This window comes from Parambassis ranga, chromosome 17 (genome assembly GCF_900634625.1).
Source record: "Parambassis ranga chromosome 17, fParRan2.1, whole genome shotgun sequence".
In the NCBI taxonomy this organism is placed as follows: domain Eukaryota; kingdom Metazoa; phylum Chordata; class Actinopteri; family Ambassidae; genus Parambassis; species Parambassis ranga.
In genome coordinates this window covers 1563236-1586489 of record NC_041037.1, presented here as the reverse complement: position 1 = coordinate 1586489, position 23254 = coordinate 1563236, and the positions used below count along the sequence as shown (strand labels likewise).

The window sequence follows — 23254 nt, the reverse complement described above, 5'->3', positions numbered from 1 at the left end:
TAACCTATGATAATTATGGTCAAATCATGAAAAAAGGGTCAAGTATGACTTAAACAGGCAGTTAAAATCCAAATGCCTTTATATTTACAACCCAAAAACATTCAGAGAAAGCAGCGAAAGCAACATTGAAGGTGATCCTCGGGCATCCACGAGTAAATACACATAGGTCTGCACAGGAAACATGATGAATGAAACAGACTCTAATACAGGCCTTTTGTTGTCACTGTATTGATGTGTGCGCTGTTCTCTGGCTCTAACAGGCTCCCTCTGTACTGCAGAGATGCCATCCGTCTCCAGCTGTCTCTCCATCACAGCTGCTTCAGTCTCAGAGTCGGTCCTCCCCTGTAAGTAAACTACAGATCTGTCATTACTGTACACCTGTCAGGCCTGCCTCGCCTTTGTGACTGAGGGATTGAGAAGCTCCATTAATGCCACAATGACAGTTGTCCTCCTTGTCCTCCACACTTCAGTCACTACAGTGCAAAAACATCTAAACCACAACCAACCAATTCTGATTGACATGAGCTGTGACACTGTTAACACAATGTTAACAGTTGGTAAACTTTTCAAGTAAAAGGCGTGGACTGCCCGTCCACCTCAGGTGTAAGTGTCAGCTTGAGCACTTGGTGTGGAAGTTAATATGCTAGACTAACTTTATTTTAAAGATGGCATCACCTGCTATTACAACTTAACACCATAAGATGGAGACAAATATCAAACAAACAAAGATAAAAAACCCAATATTGACATATTTATCTTTCACTCATTATTGCATATTGGTAAGTTGAGGCTTAATCATGATCAATCAATTCTACATTAAATTTAAAAAAAATGTAATTTTAGTTTATCTTGTGTAGTGGCAGATATAGTTTGCATACATGGCTCTTGTAGTTTTGGAGATGAAAACTGTTTTTCATGATGGTTTATATGTTCATGTGTAGGTGAGCAACTGAAAATGTCGGATGAAGATGAAGTTTTGTGCACCTGTTCTGCTGTAAGTGTTTGGCATGGACTGTGGTAATTATTTATTGAGTGTGATCAGAGATTCTGCACGCTGAGTCTTAACTCTGGCTCTAAGACACAGATAAAACTTAAAAAATGGTATCATAATCCTGCAGGTTGCTGCATTGCATTTGTTTGAGCTGAAAAGAAATGCAAAGCTTTAAAATCAAGTTGGGTCTCTGAGCTTGCATGTATGACCCCAGTGTACAGGAGCCCCTGCAGAGGCTGGGCTGCTCTGTAGTTTTAACAGCTGATTCGATCCCCCCCTGCACTTGGAGCCCGACGCTTCCTGGCTATTTATGGCAGATGCCCCTCGATTGAGGTCGCTCTCTTCAGCCCATACATGGTTGCTGTGGGATGAGGTTACCACACCGATTTTGGCTTGCACTCCCCAAACCATTTGGAAACACCTTCAGTCTAAACTCACTCAAGACCAGAGTCCCAAACCTGGTTTTACAACAATGGACCTTTTAAGAACCACAGTCTTGACTTTTGGAATATAGCTTGAAGAACCGCTTTCTGTAGGAGAATCTATACGTACCAGCACACTTTTCCCGTCTTCATCCCCGTTTTCACCTCAGTCCTTCACCCCTCTCCTGCATGCCCCACTCCTTCCTCTCCTTCTCCCTCTCCCTTCTTCTCTTTCTTTGCTTGGACTGATTTATTTGGCCCAGCGCAGCAGAGCTAGAGGGAAAGCACCAGGCTATATTTGTCGGCTGCTGAGGTTCGACCTGCTTCGTGGTAGATGACTTCTCTGTTTGGGTTTACCTGCCTGCCTCCTCAGCATCGTCTGTGCTCTGAACAAGGAACTACTTTTGTTTCCTGTCTCTGCCGCCAGGATAAATGGACTTCATCTGTGAAGCGTTTTTCCTTTAGAGGGCAACTAATAGTAAGTAAGATTTGAATCCATTTCATGCACACTATGATACACATCTGTTGTCTGACATATATAGAAAACCACAGCCATCAGATGCCTCTTATCAAATTAGATAAATGTAGCTGAAAGAAACTTGTACCTCAAGCAAATCTGTTTGGCTTTGTTCATAGATTTTGGTAGTATTTTGTAATAAAATCATAGTATGTCCATAGACAGAAACAGAATCCTGTAATTAGTGTATGATATGTTTCAACATGTTTGCCTGTTGAAAATATGGACTTTAAAGTTTACACGTTTGTCTTTTAGGTCGGGAAATTCATTCATTTGCGCTCATTCGTTAACCAATGGCCCCCAAACTCAAAAGCTCATCAGTATTTGTTCTGGTTTCTGGTTTAGGGCTGAATGTAGTGTCCCAGCTGAAAGTCTGTCTAGTTGCAGGTCTCAAGTAACCACATGGGTGTTAGCATTCCAATCTACAGCTTATAGGCGGTGTGTGTGTGTGTGCAGCTGATCTATCGGGTATGTGATGGGCTGGTGTGTTGTTCCAACCCTGGTCAGGCGTCATTTCTCCACAGTTTTGTTTTTATAGAGTGTGTGTGTGTGAGTGTGTGTGACGCCGTATACCAGTTGCTTGGAGTTCAGCACCTGCTGCTCCCGTCAAAATGAACAGACAGGTTTACTGACTGGCCCCGTGCTTGACCCCCCCCTCCACCACCACCACCACCACAACCAATGGACTCACCCAGAGAGGCCACAGTTGATTTGTTGAGGGCCAACTTTAGCCAGTATTATTAACCTTTAATCATAAATGAGGAACTACTTGGACCGTCTCTCGTACTGGGGTGTGTGAGCTGTTGGTCTCAATCAGTGTTACCCCTTGAGACGATACACAGCTCTGATTGTACCCCATGTCTACTCTTACTCTCAGCACTAAATATTTCAGAAGACATGACTCTCAGCATTGTGCAAATGTGTTGTTTACCTCAGAATGAATGCGCATGACTAATAATATTTAGATTTCTGGTATGTTTAAGCTGAAATGTTTGGTAAATATAGGAAAAAGCATGCAGGCGTTGCAGAGCTGGCAGTATTTTGAGCATTATGGATGTTGTTGGGACATTTTAGTAGCAATTATAATCGGGCTGCACAATGTTAATGGCATATTGTTGTTTGTCATTAAAATGATATATCAGCCATCAACCAATAAGGCGGAGATACCAGCAGAAACGTTAACTGACTAATGTGTATACATGTGACGTCTGCAGCGTGGAGGTTTTTCAGTGTCAGAAATGTTTGTTGCTCAGCTCTGGCATTCCTACAACACTACTTAGTTTAGTTCTCTACAGGAGAGGCTTGATGTTCTCTGCATTTAGATGGAATCATTGTGTTTATGTATTGGAACAAATCCCTCCTCCTTCACTCTCATTCTGTCTCTGTGTCTCTGTCCTCCTCCACCTTTTCCTCCTCCTTTTCTTTCATGCTCTTTCTGGGAGTTGCAGAACTTAAGTGTGTCTCTTCAGCAGCCGTCTGTGCTGCTGCTCATCGATATCCATATAAGAGCAGAGCAGGCAGATTTCTGCACTTAGCGTCAGGCTGAGCTGATGCAAGGCAGCAGAGAGGAACGCAGATCTGGATCTAAAGACTGAATGCTAGAGTACGTAAATGTTTAAGGAAGGAGGGGGATGGATGTTCCTGCTCTGCTGCCAGAGGCTCTCATTTGACTTGTGAATGTGTGTGGGTGCAGATGTTGTACTTTTCATGCATGTGTGTGTGCATACGTGTGTGTAGCAGTGTGCACATTAGTGAGCGCTAAGCTAATCAAAGTAACTTCCTCCTAAACAAAATGACAGGCCAGCTTAGATTGCAAATATAAATAATCAATATTCAGTATGATGTCCTTTAACGGGACAGCTCAACTCTGGCTAATACTGGTATTTGTCCAATCAAGTGTTCTTATTGTTTCAAAACAATCCAACAATGAACAGTTTTAAAATTGGATCTATTTGCTTCCAGTCTACACCCATTGCAGCTGTAACCATGTGCTGAATAAAGAAATGACAGCTCAGCCGTGGAGAATCATTAATGTTTACATCCAGTCATGCTGCCACAGGAACAAACATGTTTCCATAAAACTGCACGCTGCTTAGGCGCAGTGATACTTTGATGTTGTCAGGTAGAAAATAGTTCTTACACGAAATTGCTTCCTTAGTGAATTTATCACAATATCCAGAAATAGAAAGTGTATTATTTGTAAAATTCATACCAATTCATACCAACCTGTATAATAAACACTTCTGATAGGTGCAATACTCACACACCACAGTGTACAATAAATTATTTATTTAGTTTTTGATGCACTCTGTACAGTTTATAAACCATTTCTACCTTCACTCACCTGTGCAATAACTGTTAATATGTAAACTGTTTATAATGTATATATCTTTTTATTGGTAGTCTATTTTATAATGTATATATCTTTTTCTTAACTTATCCCTTGCTGTCTGTATGCCGTTGCAAAAATGCAATTTCCCCATTGTGGGACTAATAAAGGTTTCTTAATCTTAATCTTAATCTAAAACAAATTAGAAGTATAAATAGCAGGTGACAGGAATGAGTACATCATTTTAAGGCGAATTGTCTCTTTAACCTGAAAAGTTTTCAAGTGTCAGAGTAGAGTAGTGCAGATTAACATTTACTTCACCGAAAATGGTCGATAACTTGCAAGGCAACAGCACATGTTTGTGCACAACTGTGATTAGCGACCATCTAATTACATTTAATAAAGCTGAAACAACAATCTTCTGATAGCATGAGGAAAGTCTTAGCTGTAAACTCACAGCTCATGTTTGCTTGGCAGAGATGTTCTGATGCTGAGTCACACAGGGATTTGTTGAGATTCTTCATGGTGGCCACATGATGTCCTGAGTGTTGAGTTTTATGGATGTGTGCATGCACATCCTGTGCTCCATCATGGGGCCGTGGAACAAAGTTTCACATTTTGTTTTGGTCTCATTGACACCATCAAAAGCAGCTCTTCAGATCAGATGTTAGGCCTGTGTACTGGACATAATGTGTAACAAGTTCCCATGTTGTCATTAGTTCCTCCTTAATTTAGTTACTTGGAAGGCTTTAGTAGTCTGTCTGTATATCAGTGTGGTTTACTTCTAAGAAAAGTCTAAAGAATGGCATGTGGGCTCTTATAATAAGTTTGTATGCAGCCAGTGAGACAGAGTGAGTGAAAAGAGATTTAAAAAAGGAAGATCAGGAAAGCAAGAACACATGAGAGGAATGAGGAGGAGGAGCCAGAGGAGAGTGTGAGATGGATGGTGAGGATGACAAATCTGGGGAATGAAAGGGAGAAGGAGTGAAAACAAGGCAGAGCAGGCGTGGAGACAGTCCCCTGGTAAACACGGGCCAGACTGGCTGACAGGGCGACGTCCTCTCTCTCTCTCTCTCTCTCTCTCTCTCTCTCTCTCCCTCCCTGAGGCAGCCACTCACAACACACGTTGCCTTATTAGGGGCGTCTACAGGGAGCAGACGGAGGAAGGTGGTGGTGGGGGGAGTTTGTGTGTGAAAGGGTGAGAAAAAGCATCACACGGAGGAGGAGAGTGATCATGTAAGACAAGGTCTTAAACTGTGAAGTTTGGATTGTTTGGGGTCAATGCACCCCACATGTTCTAAAGGGCTGCAGACACTCTGCTGCGTGTTATGTGTCACAGCACAGATAGAGAGAGAGAAAACATTACAGACTGTAATTAAAGTTTGGTGATGTCCTGATGTGCATTCTTATATTGCTGGCATTGCTGTGTTTGTAGGTTCTTTGTGTCATTTTCTGACAGACAGATACATTTTATCTATTTATTATTTAAATTTCACCGGCATGTGGGCAAATATAGTATAGTATATATGTAGTTATTTCTCTACAGGTCAAAGAGTGTTGCAGGGCTTCTGGAGCAGTTGTAGTGCAAATCTGATATTTAAAAAAAATCATGTACTACATAATAGTACAATAATCTAATCAAAGCAATCGCCCATCAGTGTGTGTGTGGCCTACTCACGCTTGTGTTTTTAACGCAATCATTTTGCAAAAAATGAGACAAAAGACTCCATCTTTCATTTCGCCCAACATTTAATTGTTGATTCCTCTGCACCCAATAGTCCTGTGGCAAAAAGGCCTCATGTAAGGTAAAATTGCCACACGGGAGCAGGAGTTGGAGCTTTTGTAATTGTTTTTCCTGTAAGCACAGTGTGTGTGTGTGTTATTATGAGAAGGTATAGGATGAGCATGAGAACAGCAACAACATAAGCAAAGAGCAGACACTGCCCTATTAGGGTGAGTCTTTTTAACACTAGTTGCATCAATGAAAAGTCTGTGCATTTTAATATTGTAAAATAAGCAGTGTTTATGTTTATTTTTCCATAAATTCACAGAGAAGAACACATTTTGTCAGACGATGCTGTGCATCAGCTTCATTAAGTCTTTCTTGCTGGAGCGGTTGACAGACAGCGAGTCATATCGGATGTAAATGATCTAAGTGACAACCTGATAATAAGATTATTATCTATTTAAAATTTGGGCTTCAGTTTTTAGAAGTTTACCACTTTGGCTGAAGCCTGCCTGCTGTGTGTGTGTGTGGTAAGCTAACCATCTGACTTCCAGAAGACCAGGACCCCATACCAGCCCCTGCAGTCCTGCTGGCACCCTCCTCCAATCCTGTTCCAGCGTTTTTATCATCAAGGCTAATTTCTGCCTGTAATCTGATTAGGGCTCTGAGCTGCTTTAGCACCCTGCTGTGCTGTCTCTCTCAGCTCCCTTGCACGCACACACACACACGAACACAGTGACATACACACCGACACACACATACTGTACGACTGCCAGTCTTCTGTAGGCTTGTAGCCTGCTTTGTGGCAGGAGTTTGTCATTCTGCCGTAGCTTGTGTGTGTGTCTGTGTGAGTGTGTGTGTGTGTCTGTTGTGGTGGTGTCATCACTTCCATACCTGGCTGTCTGCTAGCCGGTAACAACCACCATCTCCACCGCTGCCACTCCTGCTGTCCACCACCACCACCACCACCACTGGGGAGTCTAGCAGTGCGGCTTCCTTCTGTTCTTTTCCCTAAACATGTTTCGAAACCCATGGATCGCTAGTTACCATGTGAACCATGTGGAGACCTGTGGCCAAGGTAAGGCCTGTGGAGTAGAAAGGGTTGGTCTGGCTTTAGTAGGACTTCCTCTGTTGACTTTTGAACATCCAAAATGGTGTCGACTAGCATCCAGGAGGAATTTCAGGATGTACATTTCCTGTTTAGCATCTTATATGGTTTCTGTTTGCCTGGCTAGATCAGATGAGATGAGGATTCATGGCATGCGTGAGAGTTACTAATCCTGCACTGATGCTTGTTTCTACATTTAACAGGTTATACTTACGATGTGTGTGCTGCTACAGCACCTCTTTGTGAGTTTTACCACTGAAATGCTCGTTAAAAACATCACAAGAGCTTCCACACTGGAAAGCAAAAGGCCCAGTTCACTTAGGGAATCTATTTTGCACCTCTGAATATTTATAGAAAATCCCTCTCCTCAACCACACTCACTTTTGGACCGTCAGCAGCCTAAGCTGCTCTCTGGCACTGCCAGTGCGCCGCTTGTTTTGTTGACAACCTGCAGGCAAAGTGAGACTGATGTCTATTCTGTGCAAGGGGCTTTCCACCAGAGGAAGTACCGTTATGTTTGTGAGGCGACAGACTAACAATTTTTTTTTTTTTGATACTGTATTAATCCCAGAGGGAAATTCGTTATGGCTGCTGCACAAGCAGTGTCATACAATGACTAGCAAGGCACGCCACAGGCTAGGGTGAAGTGTCTTGCCCAAGAACACACAACAGTGACTAGGTAGATTGAACCACCAACCTTCCGGTTATTGGACAACCCTGCTATCCCACTGCGCCACTGTTGCCCCCAAAAATGGTAAACAAATGGTAAAAATGTTGAATGCTTGTAGGTTTGAGAGGAGATAGCTTCAAAGGTTAAAGCATTTATTGAAGGCACATGTGAAAACAAAGTTGTTCCAGCCATTTTTCAGTCAAAATCAGCTTCACGCCAAGAGGTAAAAACACAACATATAGCTGTGTGTTTGAGATAAATAGGTTTAAAAGAAGCAGCAACCTCTTGGAGACAGCAGTTCCTCATGTGGCCACTTGAGGCTGGTTTCAAAATACCCTTAGATCTCCATGTCATGGACCTTTGTTATAAAATTGTTTACTCATGTATATATTAACTGGGAGGTAGGTGGACTCCTGAGCTACAACGTATAGACAGAAACCCACGGTGAGGTTAGGTCCATGGTACACACATACGCTCTTACTTCCTGTCTGCGGTCAGACACGACCTTTAGTTTCATGAAGGTCACTTCACAAGTAACCACAAAGCCCTTGAACTTGCCTCCACACATTTCCACATCCACGTTCTGCCCTGAAGAAAGTTGCTCTGTATTGCCACACAGTCGAAAATAAGTCAGAGGTGTTTGTAGGCGTCTGGAGCAGTAACACGATCCGTCTCCTATACTGGGTTACAACTTTACAACAGACCCCTGAGAACTGGATGTTAACTTTCCCAGTGTCTTTTATTGACTCAGAATAATGAGTTTGGATCCATTGTGTTAGTTGACTCTGTGAAATAGACAGCAGCTTGACTGCAGTCCCACAGGTTTGATGCTAGCCTGTACCTTTTGCTGTTTGTCTGCTGTAAAAATATAAAAAGCCGAACATGCCCAAAAAATGAAAAATCAGGGTTGTTAATGGAGTGAAATATCTGTTATTTTAAACAACCATGAAAAGATTTTAAATCTACAAACTTGGTAGCCTGGCCAGCCATCCTGGCTGTTTTCCGGTTAGTCCGGTCTCTGTGGATTAGAGTAGGATTTCCAAGGGGCCAGTATGAATGGATGCAGCAAATGCCTGTGCACGCATTCAGACAGACATATAACCAACCACAGAAACAAAGCAGGTTTCTTCTGAGTGGTACTGGCTGTGAAGAGAAGAGATTTCAGACCCACTTCACAGAATAGTTATAGCACAACAGTCTACGAACATTTGAAAAGCCGAAACATTATCCATCCTTTACCTATACCTGCTTTTCAATAGAGGGTCTCTGGAGACTTTCACAACTGGCAGTGGGCAGCAGAAAGGGCCCAGCTTCTCTGAAGGATGAGGATGTTTTACTTCAGGACCTGGTGAAATTTCAAAATTTGTTGTCCTGATTGTCCTTTTGAACACATTTGTAGCCATGATGGATGGTGTATTTTGACAATATCGGAGGGAGCAGCACTTTTGTTTTAGTGTAGTGCGGTTTCAAGGTCTGAAAGGTTTTTGTTATGGTGTTAAACAATATACTACGACTGAGGAAAATAAGATCTTAAAAGCATTTTGGTTTTGACAAGACAGAGAACTAAACTGATTCCATTGAAGCATGATTGAGTCTCATTTCTCTTGTCAGGATTTGGATCTAAAGCTCCCACCAAACTTTGCAGCTCGGCTTCGCTGCCAACAGAAGCCTTAAGGTGAGTGAGCCGATCACTGCACATGTATCAAATGATGTTTATTAGCAAATGGACACAAAGCACACAGAGCATTAACCTGCCTCCTTTATTATTGCTGTGTCATCAAGATACGCATATGTAAGCATATAGATTTACCAGAGTGCTTTAGCTTATCATGCTTAGTAAGCACTAAAAGCTGGAGATGCCTGGAACAGCTTAGGCTAAGACACTTTTTTTGTTCACACGGCATTAAAGCCATAATACCCCCTACAGGACCACTGTGCACCATTTTCCTTTAGTTTACAGTGCAGCTTTTAGCATTAGAGCTTTAGCAGTAAGCACTTTAACTTCTCTCTCATGGAACCTGTAAGAAGATAGAAAAGATACAGATTCCTTAAATGAAGAGTTGAATCAGATTTAAAGACACAGCAGGCCTCACTGGCCTCATTAGCAAATTAGTTCAATGTTCCTGTGTGCCAGGTAGAGACATTAAGAAAAGGAGACGTAGGTTGTCAGTTTCCAGGCTCGGAGGACAGTCAGGTCTTATTGACCCAGTTGGATCCTGATTGATGTGACACCAGCTGAGCTTCTCCTTTGCCTGACATCACCTCGTTAAGACCGGCCAATTAAGGCAGAGTTGCTTTTAAAGCTAAGAGAAGAATCCAATTTAGATTTAGACCACCTTAGGTGTTTTTTTGTGTCCCTCTTTTAGTTACTGAAATGTTTAAGGTAAATATGTGTAATGTTTTTAATGTTTGTGACCCTTCTCTTTCAGTTTTCAGAGTAACTTCTCCCTGAATGACAAGACCACCTTGGTCAAGAGTGTTTCAGATACAGATGCCAAACTTCTGGTGGCCCTCCCCAAGGGTGTGCAACATTTCTAAGCTTTAAAACATTTATTTTGAATGATTTTATCATATTAGAGCCTCTAAAGCTTTTCATTTCTGTTCATTCTTTCAGTTTCAGAGTTGAAGAAATATTTTGAAGGAGCTGTCACAAAGGATTTGGGAATGAACAGGTATATTCAGGGGTCAGCATAATGTATTTTTTAAAGTATTTTCAGAGGCTGCTGCTCACCTGTGCCTGTGTGACAGGAAGGAGAGGATAGCTCGGCGCCTGGAAGGGATTGAAAGCGATGCAACACCCGCGCTGGTGCCTGGTGGGTTGGTAGCCAACAGGATGCTGGAGGAGGATCCGCCGCGGTACACCCGCGCCTCAGACCCCTGTGAGCCTTGTGTGATGGGTAAGCATGGCACGGTGCACTGCAGACATATCCTGTGTGATGCTGTCTTTAAAGGTCGGGTAGGAGATTTCATTCTGATGCACTTTTTGTTAAATTAGTGTAACTTCTCTTTACAATCCGATAGCAACCGATTAGTTCGGCAGTTTCGCTTTAAAACGAAGAATATGAATCATCTGTGGAAGCTATAAAACACTAAAAACATCAGCCAATCCTCTGGGTGGACCCTGTGCGGAGTATTGGCTGGTTGTCACTCTCTTCCTGCTCTGTGCACCAGAGAGGTACGTGACTGGTTAGGAGGCGTGGAAGGGGCGTGTGTTTACTTTCAAAAATCTGGCTGATTCTCACTGAGTTTTCAAAATCTCCTACCCTACCTTTAATATTATGGAAATGTGTCTCATATTTGTTCGCCTATTACCTCATCATGCTTCGGAGCAGTGGTGGAAGAAGTATTTACTGTACGTCTCTCAGACTCTATGCATTGATATAGACTTTTCTAAGTACATAGGATGTTTTGTGTACTATTTTGTGAAAATTCAAAAACATACAGTATGCTGTCACTTGATTGGTACCTAATGGTGTCATATTATTGTAGTGTTTTAATGATGATTAATGAGATTTAGTGGAGCAGAAGAAAGCAGCATAAAAGGCAAAGAAAAGTTCAACACACCAGAAAATGCACTTACATTCCACTGCTGCCTCTGAGTACTGATCACCCTCGTTTATGTTGTGTAACTGCAACTTGATGCATGTTTATGAAATTAAATCTGGTAACACACATTTACAGCTGTCAATGAAGGTTATATAATGCTGCATTTTCACTGTTTACCACAGTGAGACGCTACAGTCGAGAGGAGGCGCCACGGAAGCAGGTGTCGTCTCCAGAAAGATCAACTCAGGTCAAAGGTGGTGTTGGAACCGGCCGTGCAGAACCAAAGTTGGTGTACGTTGACCCAGTAACGATATCCGCCTCCTCTACACCCACATCCGGCCCCACGGATCCCAGCGGTCTCAGTTCCAAGGCTGAACGTATCGCCCGCTACAAGGCGGAGCGCCGGCGTCAGCTGTCAGAGAGGTATGGCATCCTCCTGGATCAGGAATCGGACATTGATTACACACCGCGCTACCGTTCCAGACGTGATCCAGAGACCTCTGAAAGACAAACCGCTGCCAGGCGGGACAGGTCGGAAGTGGAGGCACCAGGTCGGGAACCCGCAGTGCCCTACCGCTCTGGAGTGGGCAGGGTTTACATGAGGACTCAACCAGATACTGCACCTGCTAACCAATCAAGCCCTGCCCACTCCAACCAAGCCCCTCCAACTACTCAAGAAAGACCAAGCAGATTTTCAGAGCGGGAGCGAGCCATGAACATGGAGAACTACCGGCGTGGTGGAGCTCAAGAGCGTCCGGGTGCTCCAAGAGCCAGAACCCAGGAGATACATCCACCTCAGCCCCCACAACAGCACCACCACCACCACCACTATCAAGACGCTGCACATCAGGAACCAAGTCCAGCCTCTACCAGGGACTATAGTATGGCCGCGGTTCCCAGCTCTCCTCGGACCGCCCGCAGGGCTTCCCTGCCCTCCACACGCTACGGTATCTCACCAGGGGATCTCTTCATTGAACAGCAGGCCCAGAGCATCCTCAACAGGCAGGGGTAAGTTTATTAAAACCTTCAGGAAATACTGATCCAATGGTGTGTGCACAAATAGTCTATATGTATTTTAGCTGTACAAACTTGTATTGTGTGGACTGTCCACTGGCTGCTTCGACCACTGTGCCAGTGCTGGGATCTTTCTAGACTGTAGGCCAGTCTCTGTCACACTTGCCCTGCTCCAGTTACAAACAAGTCACATACAAAGGTGCTCTGGGGAGCTCATCAGGGAAAGGTTGGAGAGTGAAGGCAAGGGAAGATTTCAGAGTTGGCTTTTGGAGTAGATATGATTTCCCTGCATCCCTCAGCAGCTCGGTTCGTTAGCTGAGAGCTTGTCACTTTCTATTATAAACCTTAATACGCTGCCACAAAAGGAAGGAGAGTTAAAATACTTGTCAAGTGTAAATAAAGAATTAGACTTGATGAGGGACGTACTGTACCATGAACAGAGGCCTATAAATAATGCTGTTCAGATTTATGAAGTTACTCTACAACAGTTAATGTTGTTCAGTTACCTGATGGGATGATTTAGGTGGCCAGTGCAGCTTCACTAAAACTCTCCCTTGGTTTGACGCTGTCACCACATCATCCTGTAGCCTTGCCGCCCTGTCAAAGAGCGACTGGTCTCTCAACACAGACTCAGAGAGTGACACTCAGACAGACTTCAGCTGGCCTTCAAGGTACTGTCCAACTGTGGGATGCTATCAGTGTGAAAACCCAGCAAACACCTGATGTCCACCGACCACACATGTTTCTATCTGGTTGGACTGTAGTAGAGCCCGACAGATACACCAGCAGACTGATACAGGCCTTGTGTCTGTGTATATGTTCCCAACATAAATTTGCCATATCAGTGAGGAGTTTAGCCAGCTGTAACATTCCAGTATGTAAATATTGCATATGTATACATTCTAAATTAATATGGGCTCAAAATCCAAAAATCAGTCGGGCTCTCAACATAAATAATACTGCTTTTATAAAATATTAAAGGTTAGAAACATGTTTGCGGTGGACAAACAGCTAACTCTTTCCAATGAGTAATGTTTTCATTTATATATATCATTTAGTATCATTCCCCTTATTAATTGGTTTAATTTTTCTTACACCATTGTGTTTAACCTTTTTTCATTTGAACATTTTCTAAAAATTAAAGCTAATATCATTTGTGTTGAATGTATGTATTGTCTTGTTTATATGATAAAATATCCATGAGTAATAGAGGACAGAAAGAGAGCTTCTAAAGACTGAAACAGTTTAAATGAAGTTCATGGGCAGTAACTGGACAGTGTACAGGTGAACTCATCAGCCCATCAGCACAATACCCTCCCCTGTCTGTGGATGCTCTCATTCATCCAGGTCCCTCCCCTGTTCATACATTCTTTTTAAAGTAGTGTAGTGTGTGTGTGGCCTGAGTTTCATGAGCAGTTGAGTGGCGTTAGTGAACCGGAGTTGATAGGGTGACAACATTAGTCAGCACCAGACCCTGACCTTAGTCAGTCACAGACCCTCTGACTCAGCACTTGTCATCAAGGCTGCACTCACATAACCCCCCTCCTCAGACTGTGGCCTGTTAGCCCCCATTAATTTTATCTTGAGTTCTGCACTGTGTCAGTGACTTTGACAATGCTGTTGAATTAGACACCATGATTTTCCCCATGAGAGCGTGTATCAGCGTTTTTCAATCTTTAATCTGAAGTAAGGAACTTGAAATGTTGTGTTGCCACTTTAAACCTGCATGTAGGTCTGAAGTGAAGAGTGGCTTCTTGATAGTGTAAGGATGAAAGCAGATGAGCTGAACAAACATTTTCATTGCTTCAAGTCCAGTGTGTGCCACCAGGTCTGCCTTTGGGGCCTTATCAGCTGCTTATGTTAGCTAGTATTAGTGTAGCACGAGCGCTGTTTAAGTTCTTCATTCCATGTCAGATAAAGCAGAGGCCCATCAAATTATGTCTGGCTTTGTGTTGTACAATGAGATTAGTGCAACCTTTTGCTACCAGGGGTCAGGAGGTTGTAGATGAAAATAGTTTGAGTTACATTTTTGGCACAGAGACATCAGAGGGAGCGACTCAAATTTAAACCCAGAGCTGCTTGACCTTCTTTGCTATACTAGTACTAGGATTTGGGATCTCAAGTCGGTCCCATGACTGGTCTCATGTATAAACTTTTGTTCCATATGTTTCACAGTTGGATTTAGTGGGATTTAAATGCTAAAAGCTTTGCACAAAATTTAAATCAAATACGTGCTGCAGATTTGAGCTGTAGGTGTGAAGCACAGAGCCTCTTTTTGGCATCATTTTTCACTGTACATTTAGGTTTTGGGCACAATCGTAATGCACAGTTTGTAATGTAATGTAAGTTATAAAGACATAAATCGTTTAAGAGTAACAAGAAAAGGTGATTTTTTTTTTAAGTTGTTGTAAGATAAAGTCGTTTTGATTAAATATCATGACCTTTAGCTTAGATTTGGATTTAATTTAAAAATCTTTTAGTCAAGTTTTGCCTGTTGCTAAGATGAGTAGTGTAGTTTTGTTTTTCAAAGTTCTGCTCTGAGTTCAAATAATGGAGTTTTGCGGTTACACAATCATTGTTTTGGATACATCACTCTTATCAAAAGATTTAAGATTAAGATTTACTTTATTAATCCCTGTGGGGAAATTAAGTTGTAGTAGCAGCATATCAAAGAACAATAAATACAACAAGCAAAAACTCTTATATACACATACATGCACATGGTAGCAGACAGATTTAGTCAGATGGGATCACTGTAGCTGGTTTATTTTAACATTAACACATGTAACATGTGCTTCATGTCACCCTTTGTTGAGCTTTGAGTTCAGAAAGTTCTGTGGCTTTTTAATTGAACTGGAGTCTCAGTGTCCCTTATGCATTCCTTTCCTCAAGAATCCGAGTAAGGGAACGATTGTCCAGGGATGAAAATGCACAGAGGCCTCCTGACTGGAGTCCAGACAGGCACCAGGCAAACAGACACCATCCTCAGGGGAGCACTGCTCAGTATACGCCACAGCACTCAGCACCCACCCAACAACGGACTGTTCCCCAGCCTCAGCCCAGTCCAGGCCACCATCCTGCCCACGGGCAGACCGCCTACCCCCTGTCCAACTCAGAGTATCAACACTCTGGCCCTGCTGTAGACTCCCAGCCCTATTTGGCCATGACAGCCCCACCTGTTCCTCCAAAACCGTCTGGACCTCCTGAGGTACAACCACGAAGGAAAGTAAGCACAGACCAACTCTATGCTACCCACAGGGAGGCAAGAATGGAGGCCAGGCAGGCCCTGAAGGAAGAGGCTCATACAGAAGGCCTGCTGAAGAGCAGGAAAGCTGTGTTACCCTCAGAGATTCGAAGGAGGGAAAAGAGTGCGGACGACACTCAGAGACGCAGGCCTGAAGACATAGAATACAGCCCAGAACGGAGGAGTGAGAGGAGGATGAGCCGAGGTGAGGAGGACTGGGATCGAGAGAGACCACGGGAGAGGGGGAGGGAGAGAAATGTTGAGAGGATCAGAGAAAGGAGCAGAGAGCATCTCCCCAGTCATGAAAGCCAAGAGGAGAGAATATTTAGATCGATGCATCCTTCCCACACTTCTGTGCGCCAGCATCAGTCCTTGGAGCATGTGTACCATCAAGACCCTCAAATTCAGCAACACGAACCCCAAACGCAACAACAGTATGAACCCAGAAGGAGACAACATCCTGCTCAAATTCAACAGCAAGATCCTCAAAGGCAGCATCACTATGAGCACCTGAGACAACTGCAAGAGAGCCAAAGACAACAGCAGCCTCAAAGACAGCACGACCTGCAAAGACAAGAGCCTCCTGGTCAGCCTCAAGACACACAAAGAAAACAACAGCAGACCCAACTAGACGAAGAGTTAGAGCTGCTTCAGAGGCAGCAGCAGCAGGCTCCATCCGGACACCAGAGGTTCGACTCAGCCATCTACCTCCAGAAGGGCTCCTCTTTGCCTCAGGCCAAACACAGAAGCATGGAGGTGAGCGGAGGGCCCAAACCCAAGATACGAACCCGCTCCATGTCGGATATAGGTGTGAGCCAGCACACTGCCATGTATCGTATGGAGAGGGCCAGCAGAGAGGCATCCAGGACTGCCCCACCTGCAGGGATGGCAAACGGGGAGATGGGCACCCTGGACACGAGGGTGTCAGTAGCACAGCTGCGACACTCTTATCTGGAGAATGCCAATCGGAAACCAGAGCTGTAGGTCCAATGGCATGGGCTCTGTGTGCATCACTAAATAACTGCCTAACAGTGCATTAATAAACTGCTGCAAATAAATAATATTGAAAATAATATGCGTGGCATGAAATGTGTTCATTGGGGCATCTGCAGTTTTAATTTGGATCTTACTTTATCTGTGCAAGTTAGCTTAGTTTGTAGTTACCCATACGAAGCTGCTGCATGTTAACAGTAATGGCTTTTCACAGGTCGGTCGTATGCTTTTTTTAAAATCTGAGTGCATTTAAAAAGTCTACTGAAACGACACAAAACCAACTTTCTTTAATTTTATTTTACTTTCCCTTTCTGTTGTCTTTGTCGAACTTTCCAAACTCCCCAACAGAGAGACAACTAAGGTTGAACTCTCAGCTATGGAGGTGGACCCAGCCGGCGGTGGCGGCGATCGGGACAGGGGCGCTCGGAGGCCTCGGCGCTACATCACACCAGGAGACAGTCGCATGTCGGAGAGATTTAGGACCCAGCCCATCACCTCTGCAGAGCGTTTGGAGTCTGACAGGTAGATGAGGGGCTCTTTGTTATTGACCTGTAGGAGCTTAAAATAAATATATATATTTAATGGGATAGCAGAGCAGTTATCAAACTAAAATATATGGTCTAACTCCTGGTGCCTACTGGTTTTCTGCAGGTCCCGTCTAAGCCCATCACAACTGCAGGATGTGGAGGGTAAGCACATGTTATTGCACATAGCATATACAGTTTTAAGCAATGTTAATGACATGTAAAAATGTAATTTTATCCTTTCATTAGATGAAGAAAAACTGGATGAAAGAGCAAAGATGAGTGTGGCTGCCAAGAGGTCTCTTTTCAGGGTACACTTCCTGCTTTATGTACACTTCACACATGCAAATAATATTATATAAAAAGTCTACATACCACGTTTTTTATACCTGCAACTTAATATGAACATTGTTAAGACTGATGTTTTTCTCCAGGAGCTGGAGAGGACATCAGACGGTGGAGTTCCCAAACCACGCTCACGTAACGCGGCTGTAGAAAGGCGCCTGAGAAGAGTGCAGGACCGCGCACACACACAGCCAGTCACCAACAAGGAGGTGGTCAACGCTTCAAGGTAGCCCCTCTGTCTCCCTGTTGCCTCATCTTCAGACGCCGCTGTTTCTTTGCCTTGTTTTGTATGTGCAGAATGTCACAGGTTTTTCCTCCCGTTTTTGCACTTTTCAGTGATCCGACCACATCATCACAGCCTGTGGGTGTAAACCACGTCTTCAGCCCCACAGTGGGCGGCACCAGTGTGACTAGCATCAGGTGGGATGGGCTGCTTTTTACCTGGCATGTGCATGTGTCTGTATTGTACATACTGTATATAAATTCTATTTATATCCCTACAGGATAAATGTGGTTGTCTTACACATTAGATAGAATCTCACTTCAGTGACATCAATCATTTAGTAATGATTATTTCAGTATTTATTCTTAATAACTACAAATCCGTAGGTTTTAACTACAGAATTTAGATGCATTTATTGCTAACCTGGTGATGACATTACCAAATTGTCACTCATTTATATGAGGCAGTTCTGACAAAGGCACCAGCAGGTTGTTTTTGAAGCAGAGTCTGCAGTGAACAGGTCTCCGTCTCCCTCTCCTGGTCACAGTGCTCATGTGCTCATGCAGCTCACCTTGCCTCGGTATTTCTGCTGCTCCTTCTCAGCTGCCTGCACCTTATAGGGAAAGGAACCCGCTGCTTACACAATAACTCATTCTGAACTTTCCAAGCGTAAGTGTGTTTCTCACACGCTGTGAAAGAAATAAGTCACATATCTCATACAAAGGTCAGAGGTTGATCCAGTTAAAGCCCTGCCCGCATGCCTGAGTTCACATGTCCTGCAGTTTGTTTACCAGCCGGGGGTTTAACACTCAGCACACTGCTGAGAGATCGCCACAACGCCTGCAAACACCCAAGTGTATTTATTGTATGATTATATGGCATATGTTCACTGATCTGCTTATGTCTCTGCTGCTGTGCCAGTAATCTTATTACCTAGTCTTATATACCTAACAATTAAAGGAGGCATACACATGCTGTTATTGCAATATAAATGTATGACTGAAGACTTTTGCTTGAATAGAGAAAAGTTATAGGCATATAATATTATAATATTATTTTCAAATTAAATGAATGCTGAGTCTTTATTTAACAACCATTCCTCAACCACTGGCATCCCGTTGTCTTCACCCCAGCATTCAGACCTCCTCTCAGCCAGGCTCGGCCATCCAGGAGCCAGAGAAGGACTTCCAGGAGCACCAGAAACCAGCCCATCCTCCCAGCGCAGATGTGGACTGTCAGGATCCTGCCTCAGAGGAGCCAGACCTGTCCACCCTCAGTCTGTCGGAGAAGATGGCCCTCTTCAACCGCCTCACCCATCCTACAGGCAAAACATCCGAGGGGGCCCGAGGAGACACCCGCCAACGCAGAGCCAACGCCCGTTTCCAGACTCAACCCATCACCCAGGGCGAGGTGGAGCAGGTACAGCTTCTTCAGCATTCTCAGTAAAATCAACATCAATTCAACATCCATGCAACTGTGCCACACATATAAATCAATAATAAAGATAACAGAGAGAACATCAGGACAGATGTGCAGAAGATCATATTTATGCAATTGACAGTATAACAGCTAGATTCAGTTGGTTGTGACTGCATTGATTTCCAGGTCACTTGCACTCATTGCAGCGTGCCTTTTACATTCACACCAGCTTCCATTGGTGCTTTGTTGATGGATGTCACAGATCTCTGTGCAGCTGGTTGACATTTTCTGCCGCTGTATGTCACAAATAACCAGGCCAGGAAACATTTTAGTAGTCCACAGGCAGGGCATGTTACAGTCATGAGAAAATGTGTTTACAAACTGTAATGTCAGAAATATTACTGCAGACTTCCTTCTTTAGCATGTTCTCAGCGTCATAGTCTGGTGTCCACACAGGAAGCTGAGCTGCCCGTAACCTCTGAGGTGTGTAACGGTGACTTAGAGGCCAATCAGGGAGAACATGTAAGAACCCTGCTGCCAATGCAGAGCTTATGGTTAGCTGCATCGAATGATCTCGCTGTTGATTGGTCCTGCTAGTGGCCAGTGTTTGTGTCTTGTGGCTTATCGATGGTCCTAGTCTTAGATGAAGCATTTAAAACGTTCATGACTCATACATGTCTGCTTTCTGTGGCTCGTTTCTTTGTTGGTACCTGCAGCTGTGTCATGCTTAGTCGCTGCATAACAAGCATGAGATATTTTAGTGCAAGAAAATGTTGCTCCTAAGTTCATTCAGGTCTCCTGCAGATTTGAATAACTTGCAAAAAAAATGCTAATTTTGGGAATGGAAAGATCTGACCACACCTACAGCCAAAATCAATGTGTGGTAGTCTGATGTGGAGTTTAATGTGCATTTGACATTGAATGACAGGTAAGGAATATAATTGTAAGAGTTAAGAAACTATTCTACTGCTGGTTGTGTTCTTTCCTCTCACCCTCTTAATCATCCTCCCCTCTTTCTCTTTATGTGTCCTAACTTTCTGACATCACTCCTGCTGTTTTTGCAGCTAAAAAATGGAGGCGAGATCAAACTGGAGCCACTGTCAGCATCCCTGATTCGATCTGTGGCAGCTGTCACCTCCCAAGCCTCCGTCACCACAGTAACCATGGCGTCAGGTTGCGGTGGCAATGATGGGAAGTCTGCCGCCATCCCCTACATCCCTGCCCAACAACAGTCTCAAAGTAGCACAAACATTCACCAGGAGAGGGCGCTGAGGTACTTCTCCATGACCCAGAGCGGGGACCCAGGCCACCCCGAGCCCGAGCTCAGCTCCTCCCATCATCTCCCAGAGACCCGCGAGAGAGTGGGGGCCCCTCCTGCCCCCACCTCCTCCTCCTCCTCTGCCCGTAGGCAGCAGGGGGAGTTGGCAGAGGAGGAGGAGGAGGAGGTGAGGGGGAGACAGCAGGGAGGAGCCAGAGAAGGCAGCCAAGGCGGCAGCATTAAGGGTAAGCTGCACTCCCCCGACAGGGACAGAGACGACAGGCAACAGCATCCTCAGCACTGTGCCGAACCCTCTTTGTGGAGGGGCGAGTCAGAGCCTCTGCCCAGCTGGAGAGCTGCTGACGGAGACTCCCAGGAGAGAGCACAAGGGGGTGGGAGAGGAAAAGGAAGCTACCTGAGAGAGGCTGCAGCAGCTCATGGTTCCTCCACACAGGAGCAGGAGAGGAGCAGTGGCCAGAGCCAGGGAGGCATCTCAGGTAGGAGGCTTTTCTGATGACTGCAACAGAAAGAGAGAAAGAAAGAATTATAAAGAGATGGAATCAACTGGGATGAAAAGAATACATGAAGGAAAATATAAGAAAAAATGTAGTGACAATATCCAGGGAAAGGGCTGCTCTCATTATCCTCATTGTCTTATGCAGCATGCTCCCACGCATGATTGCTTTTTGCCGGCTGCACACACTTGTCTCAGCTGGGGGTATTTGATTTGGCTGATACAGAGCAAGAGAGAGAGAGAGAGAGAGACTGTCAGGGAGAGAGAGGCGTCTGAGCCTGTATCTAATTTGCATATTTTTCCATGCATTTACCTCGTGGCTCCCTTTGTCTAGAAGGAGGAAGCCCTTTCCTGACATGTCGTTTTGTCAGCTAACAGACACCAAAGGTTTGTTAGATCGAATTGTGTGCGCTCACTATCGTGGCCTGTTAAAAGGGGCTGTGGTCCCTTTGCACCACATCACGCCCGTGGGTTAGTTCTGCACATACTACAGTGTAAAATGGGCCTGACCTGTTTTTTTATGTGTCCAGGGGTGGTCTTTTCCCATGCATGCACACAAACAGTGCACAGAGAGATGAAAGCACTCAGTAAGAGAGTGTAGAGCAATTGTCCAGCACTTAAATGAAGCAGGTAGAGGAAAGGAAGGACACAATGGAAGCCTTGTCTGCGGGCTATAGTCTTGTTTGGTTCTGCATGGGTAAATCTTTACAAAGTGTAGTCCATTACAGTCGTTTTGCAGCGTTATAGACTTTCACTAATTCCCTGAGGTGCAGCCCTGGCACTGACCTTAACAAAAGACAACATTAAGCCATACATGTATGGAGATTTTAGATTTTATCCTTCCTTTCTGTGCAGTGTTATTACTACATATACAGGTGTGAGCACTGCTTACACATGGGTGATGGATAGAGAGTGGCCTAAGGTTGAAGATGAGTTACCTTTACATGCATGTGCATCACTTTTATTAATTAGGCAGAAAGTTTGATGTTAATAAGGTTTGTTAAATTCCTGTTTTAAGGAGAGTGGAAGTCAGAACATTGTCTGTGGAGTCCTCCACTACCAAAGGTGGTCTATAAGGACATCGTGGCTACACTTGCAGAGGGCATTCCTTCCTTTAACACTGCGGCAGAAAGAGTATAGAGTATAGAGAGCTGGGTTGCATTGAACAGCCCTCATACACAAATATAAACCAGGTGTCAGCTCGCAGGATCCTGAAACTCTTTGGGCCTGATGAGAGGCAGCATGACATGAAAACAGTGAAAACATCCAGGCTGAGGTCTGCATCACTGCTGATGCTGGTAGATGTCCTGGAAGACAGCTGTGGGAGGAAACCAGCCAAAGGAGTGCTCTTCCATGCTTACCCCTTTAGTATCCTCCACAGCTACTTGTGTGTAAGTGAGGGACTATATTTTACACCTTGCCTTTATATGCACACTTAGTTCAGCTGTCACAGATTTGTAGAAATCAGTGTCTTGCCCCTCTAGAGAATGAGCCACAGCAATAGTGATGTCATCATAACTGTCAAAATGGCATCCACTGAGCTCCTTCCTCTGTCTGGGGAAGAGGACTTTCAATTACAAATACCTTAAACTTAACTGACTACCACTAATGTTCTTTTACCTGAGGCCACCACCTTATCTATCAGCAGCCATGTATTCACACATATATTGATATTGATTTACTTCTTTCAGACTTGCCGGATCATCCTGCACCACTGAGGCCACTGATCGCTAAAGTATCATCCAGGACAGTGTCTCACGTATCAAACAGCCAACAGCATCAGCAAACCGTAATCCAGCCTCCTCAGACTCTTCCTAAACCCTTTAGCCAGCAGCCTCCTCCAACACAGCCCAAGCCTCCATCATACATCCAGCCGCAGCCGTACTCCCAGCCCCCGCCGACCTATCCCAAACCGTTCACCCATTCCCCACAAACACAGCCCAAACCTCAAGGATTCATCCAGCCTCTCCCGAAGCCATACCCGCAGACAGCCCCGCAGCCCCCTCAGCCCAAACCACAGGTGCCCCCGCAGACACCCCCGAAACCCCAGGGCTTTCCTCAGGCACTGGTCAAGTCCCAGTCTCTGCCCTTGGAGCACTGTGAGGACTTCAGCAGGCACAGTGCCCACTCTGGAGATCTGCTGTCCCCCACGGAGTCTGTGGACCAACTATCTGACGGCATGTCCTCCAAACAGATGTCCATCAAGGAGAGGTGAGTGACAGCGCTAAAATTAGGTCCAAAACTAGATCTAAAAACAGCCTCTAAAAGCTGAATTAGTTAGAAAATTGAGATGTCAGCAACACGCGGACACTGACATCACCTCATGTGTTTGTGGTTATGGACAAACCACAAACACGACGTCCCTACATGTCCTTTGTTGCAGTATATAGGTTTGTTCAACACTTTTTTTA

The 23254-nt window shown here is 44.4% G+C and overlaps 1 protein-coding gene across 8 annotated transcripts in view; it reads left to right on the top strand.

The window, feature by feature from the left end:
• The first annotated feature begins 1753 nt into the window (after positions 1-1753).
• LOC114450102 (supervillin-like) overlaps positions 1754-23254 on the top strand; it is a 32060-nt gene continuing 10559 nt past the window's right edge. For 3 of the 8 annotated variants that reach the window (XM_028428027.1, XM_028428026.1, XM_028428032.1), the window contains exons 1-17: positions 6692-7063; positions 9375-9438; positions 10193-10284; positions 10378-10435; positions 10512-10660; positions 11492-12317; positions 12911-12994; positions 15216-16547; positions 16909-17082; positions 17212-17249; positions 17334-17395; positions 17519-17655; positions 17766-17849; positions 18786-19071; positions 19528-19593; positions 20136-20826; positions 22535-23054. In XM_028428027.1, coding sequence (XP_028283828.1) covers positions 7003-7063; positions 9375-9438; positions 10193-10284; positions 10378-10435; positions 10512-10660; positions 11492-12317; positions 12911-12994; positions 15216-16547; positions 16909-17082; positions 17212-17249; positions 17334-17395; positions 17519-17655; positions 17766-17849; positions 18786-19071; positions 19528-19593; positions 20136-20826; positions 22535-23054 — 4724 coding nt within the window. In that variant the 5' untranslated portion in view covers positions 6692-7002. Of the gene's footprint in view, positions 1892-6691; positions 7064-9374; positions 9439-10192; positions 10285-10377; positions 10436-10511; positions 10661-11491; positions 12318-12910; positions 12995-15215; positions 16548-16908; positions 17083-17211; positions 17250-17333; positions 17396-17518; positions 17656-17765; positions 17850-18785; positions 19072-19527; positions 19594-20135; positions 20827-22534; positions 23055-23254 lie in introns of those variants that run through there. The other 5 variants (XM_028428031.1, XM_028428034.1, XM_028428028.1 and 2 more) reach the window with 5 other exon arrangements.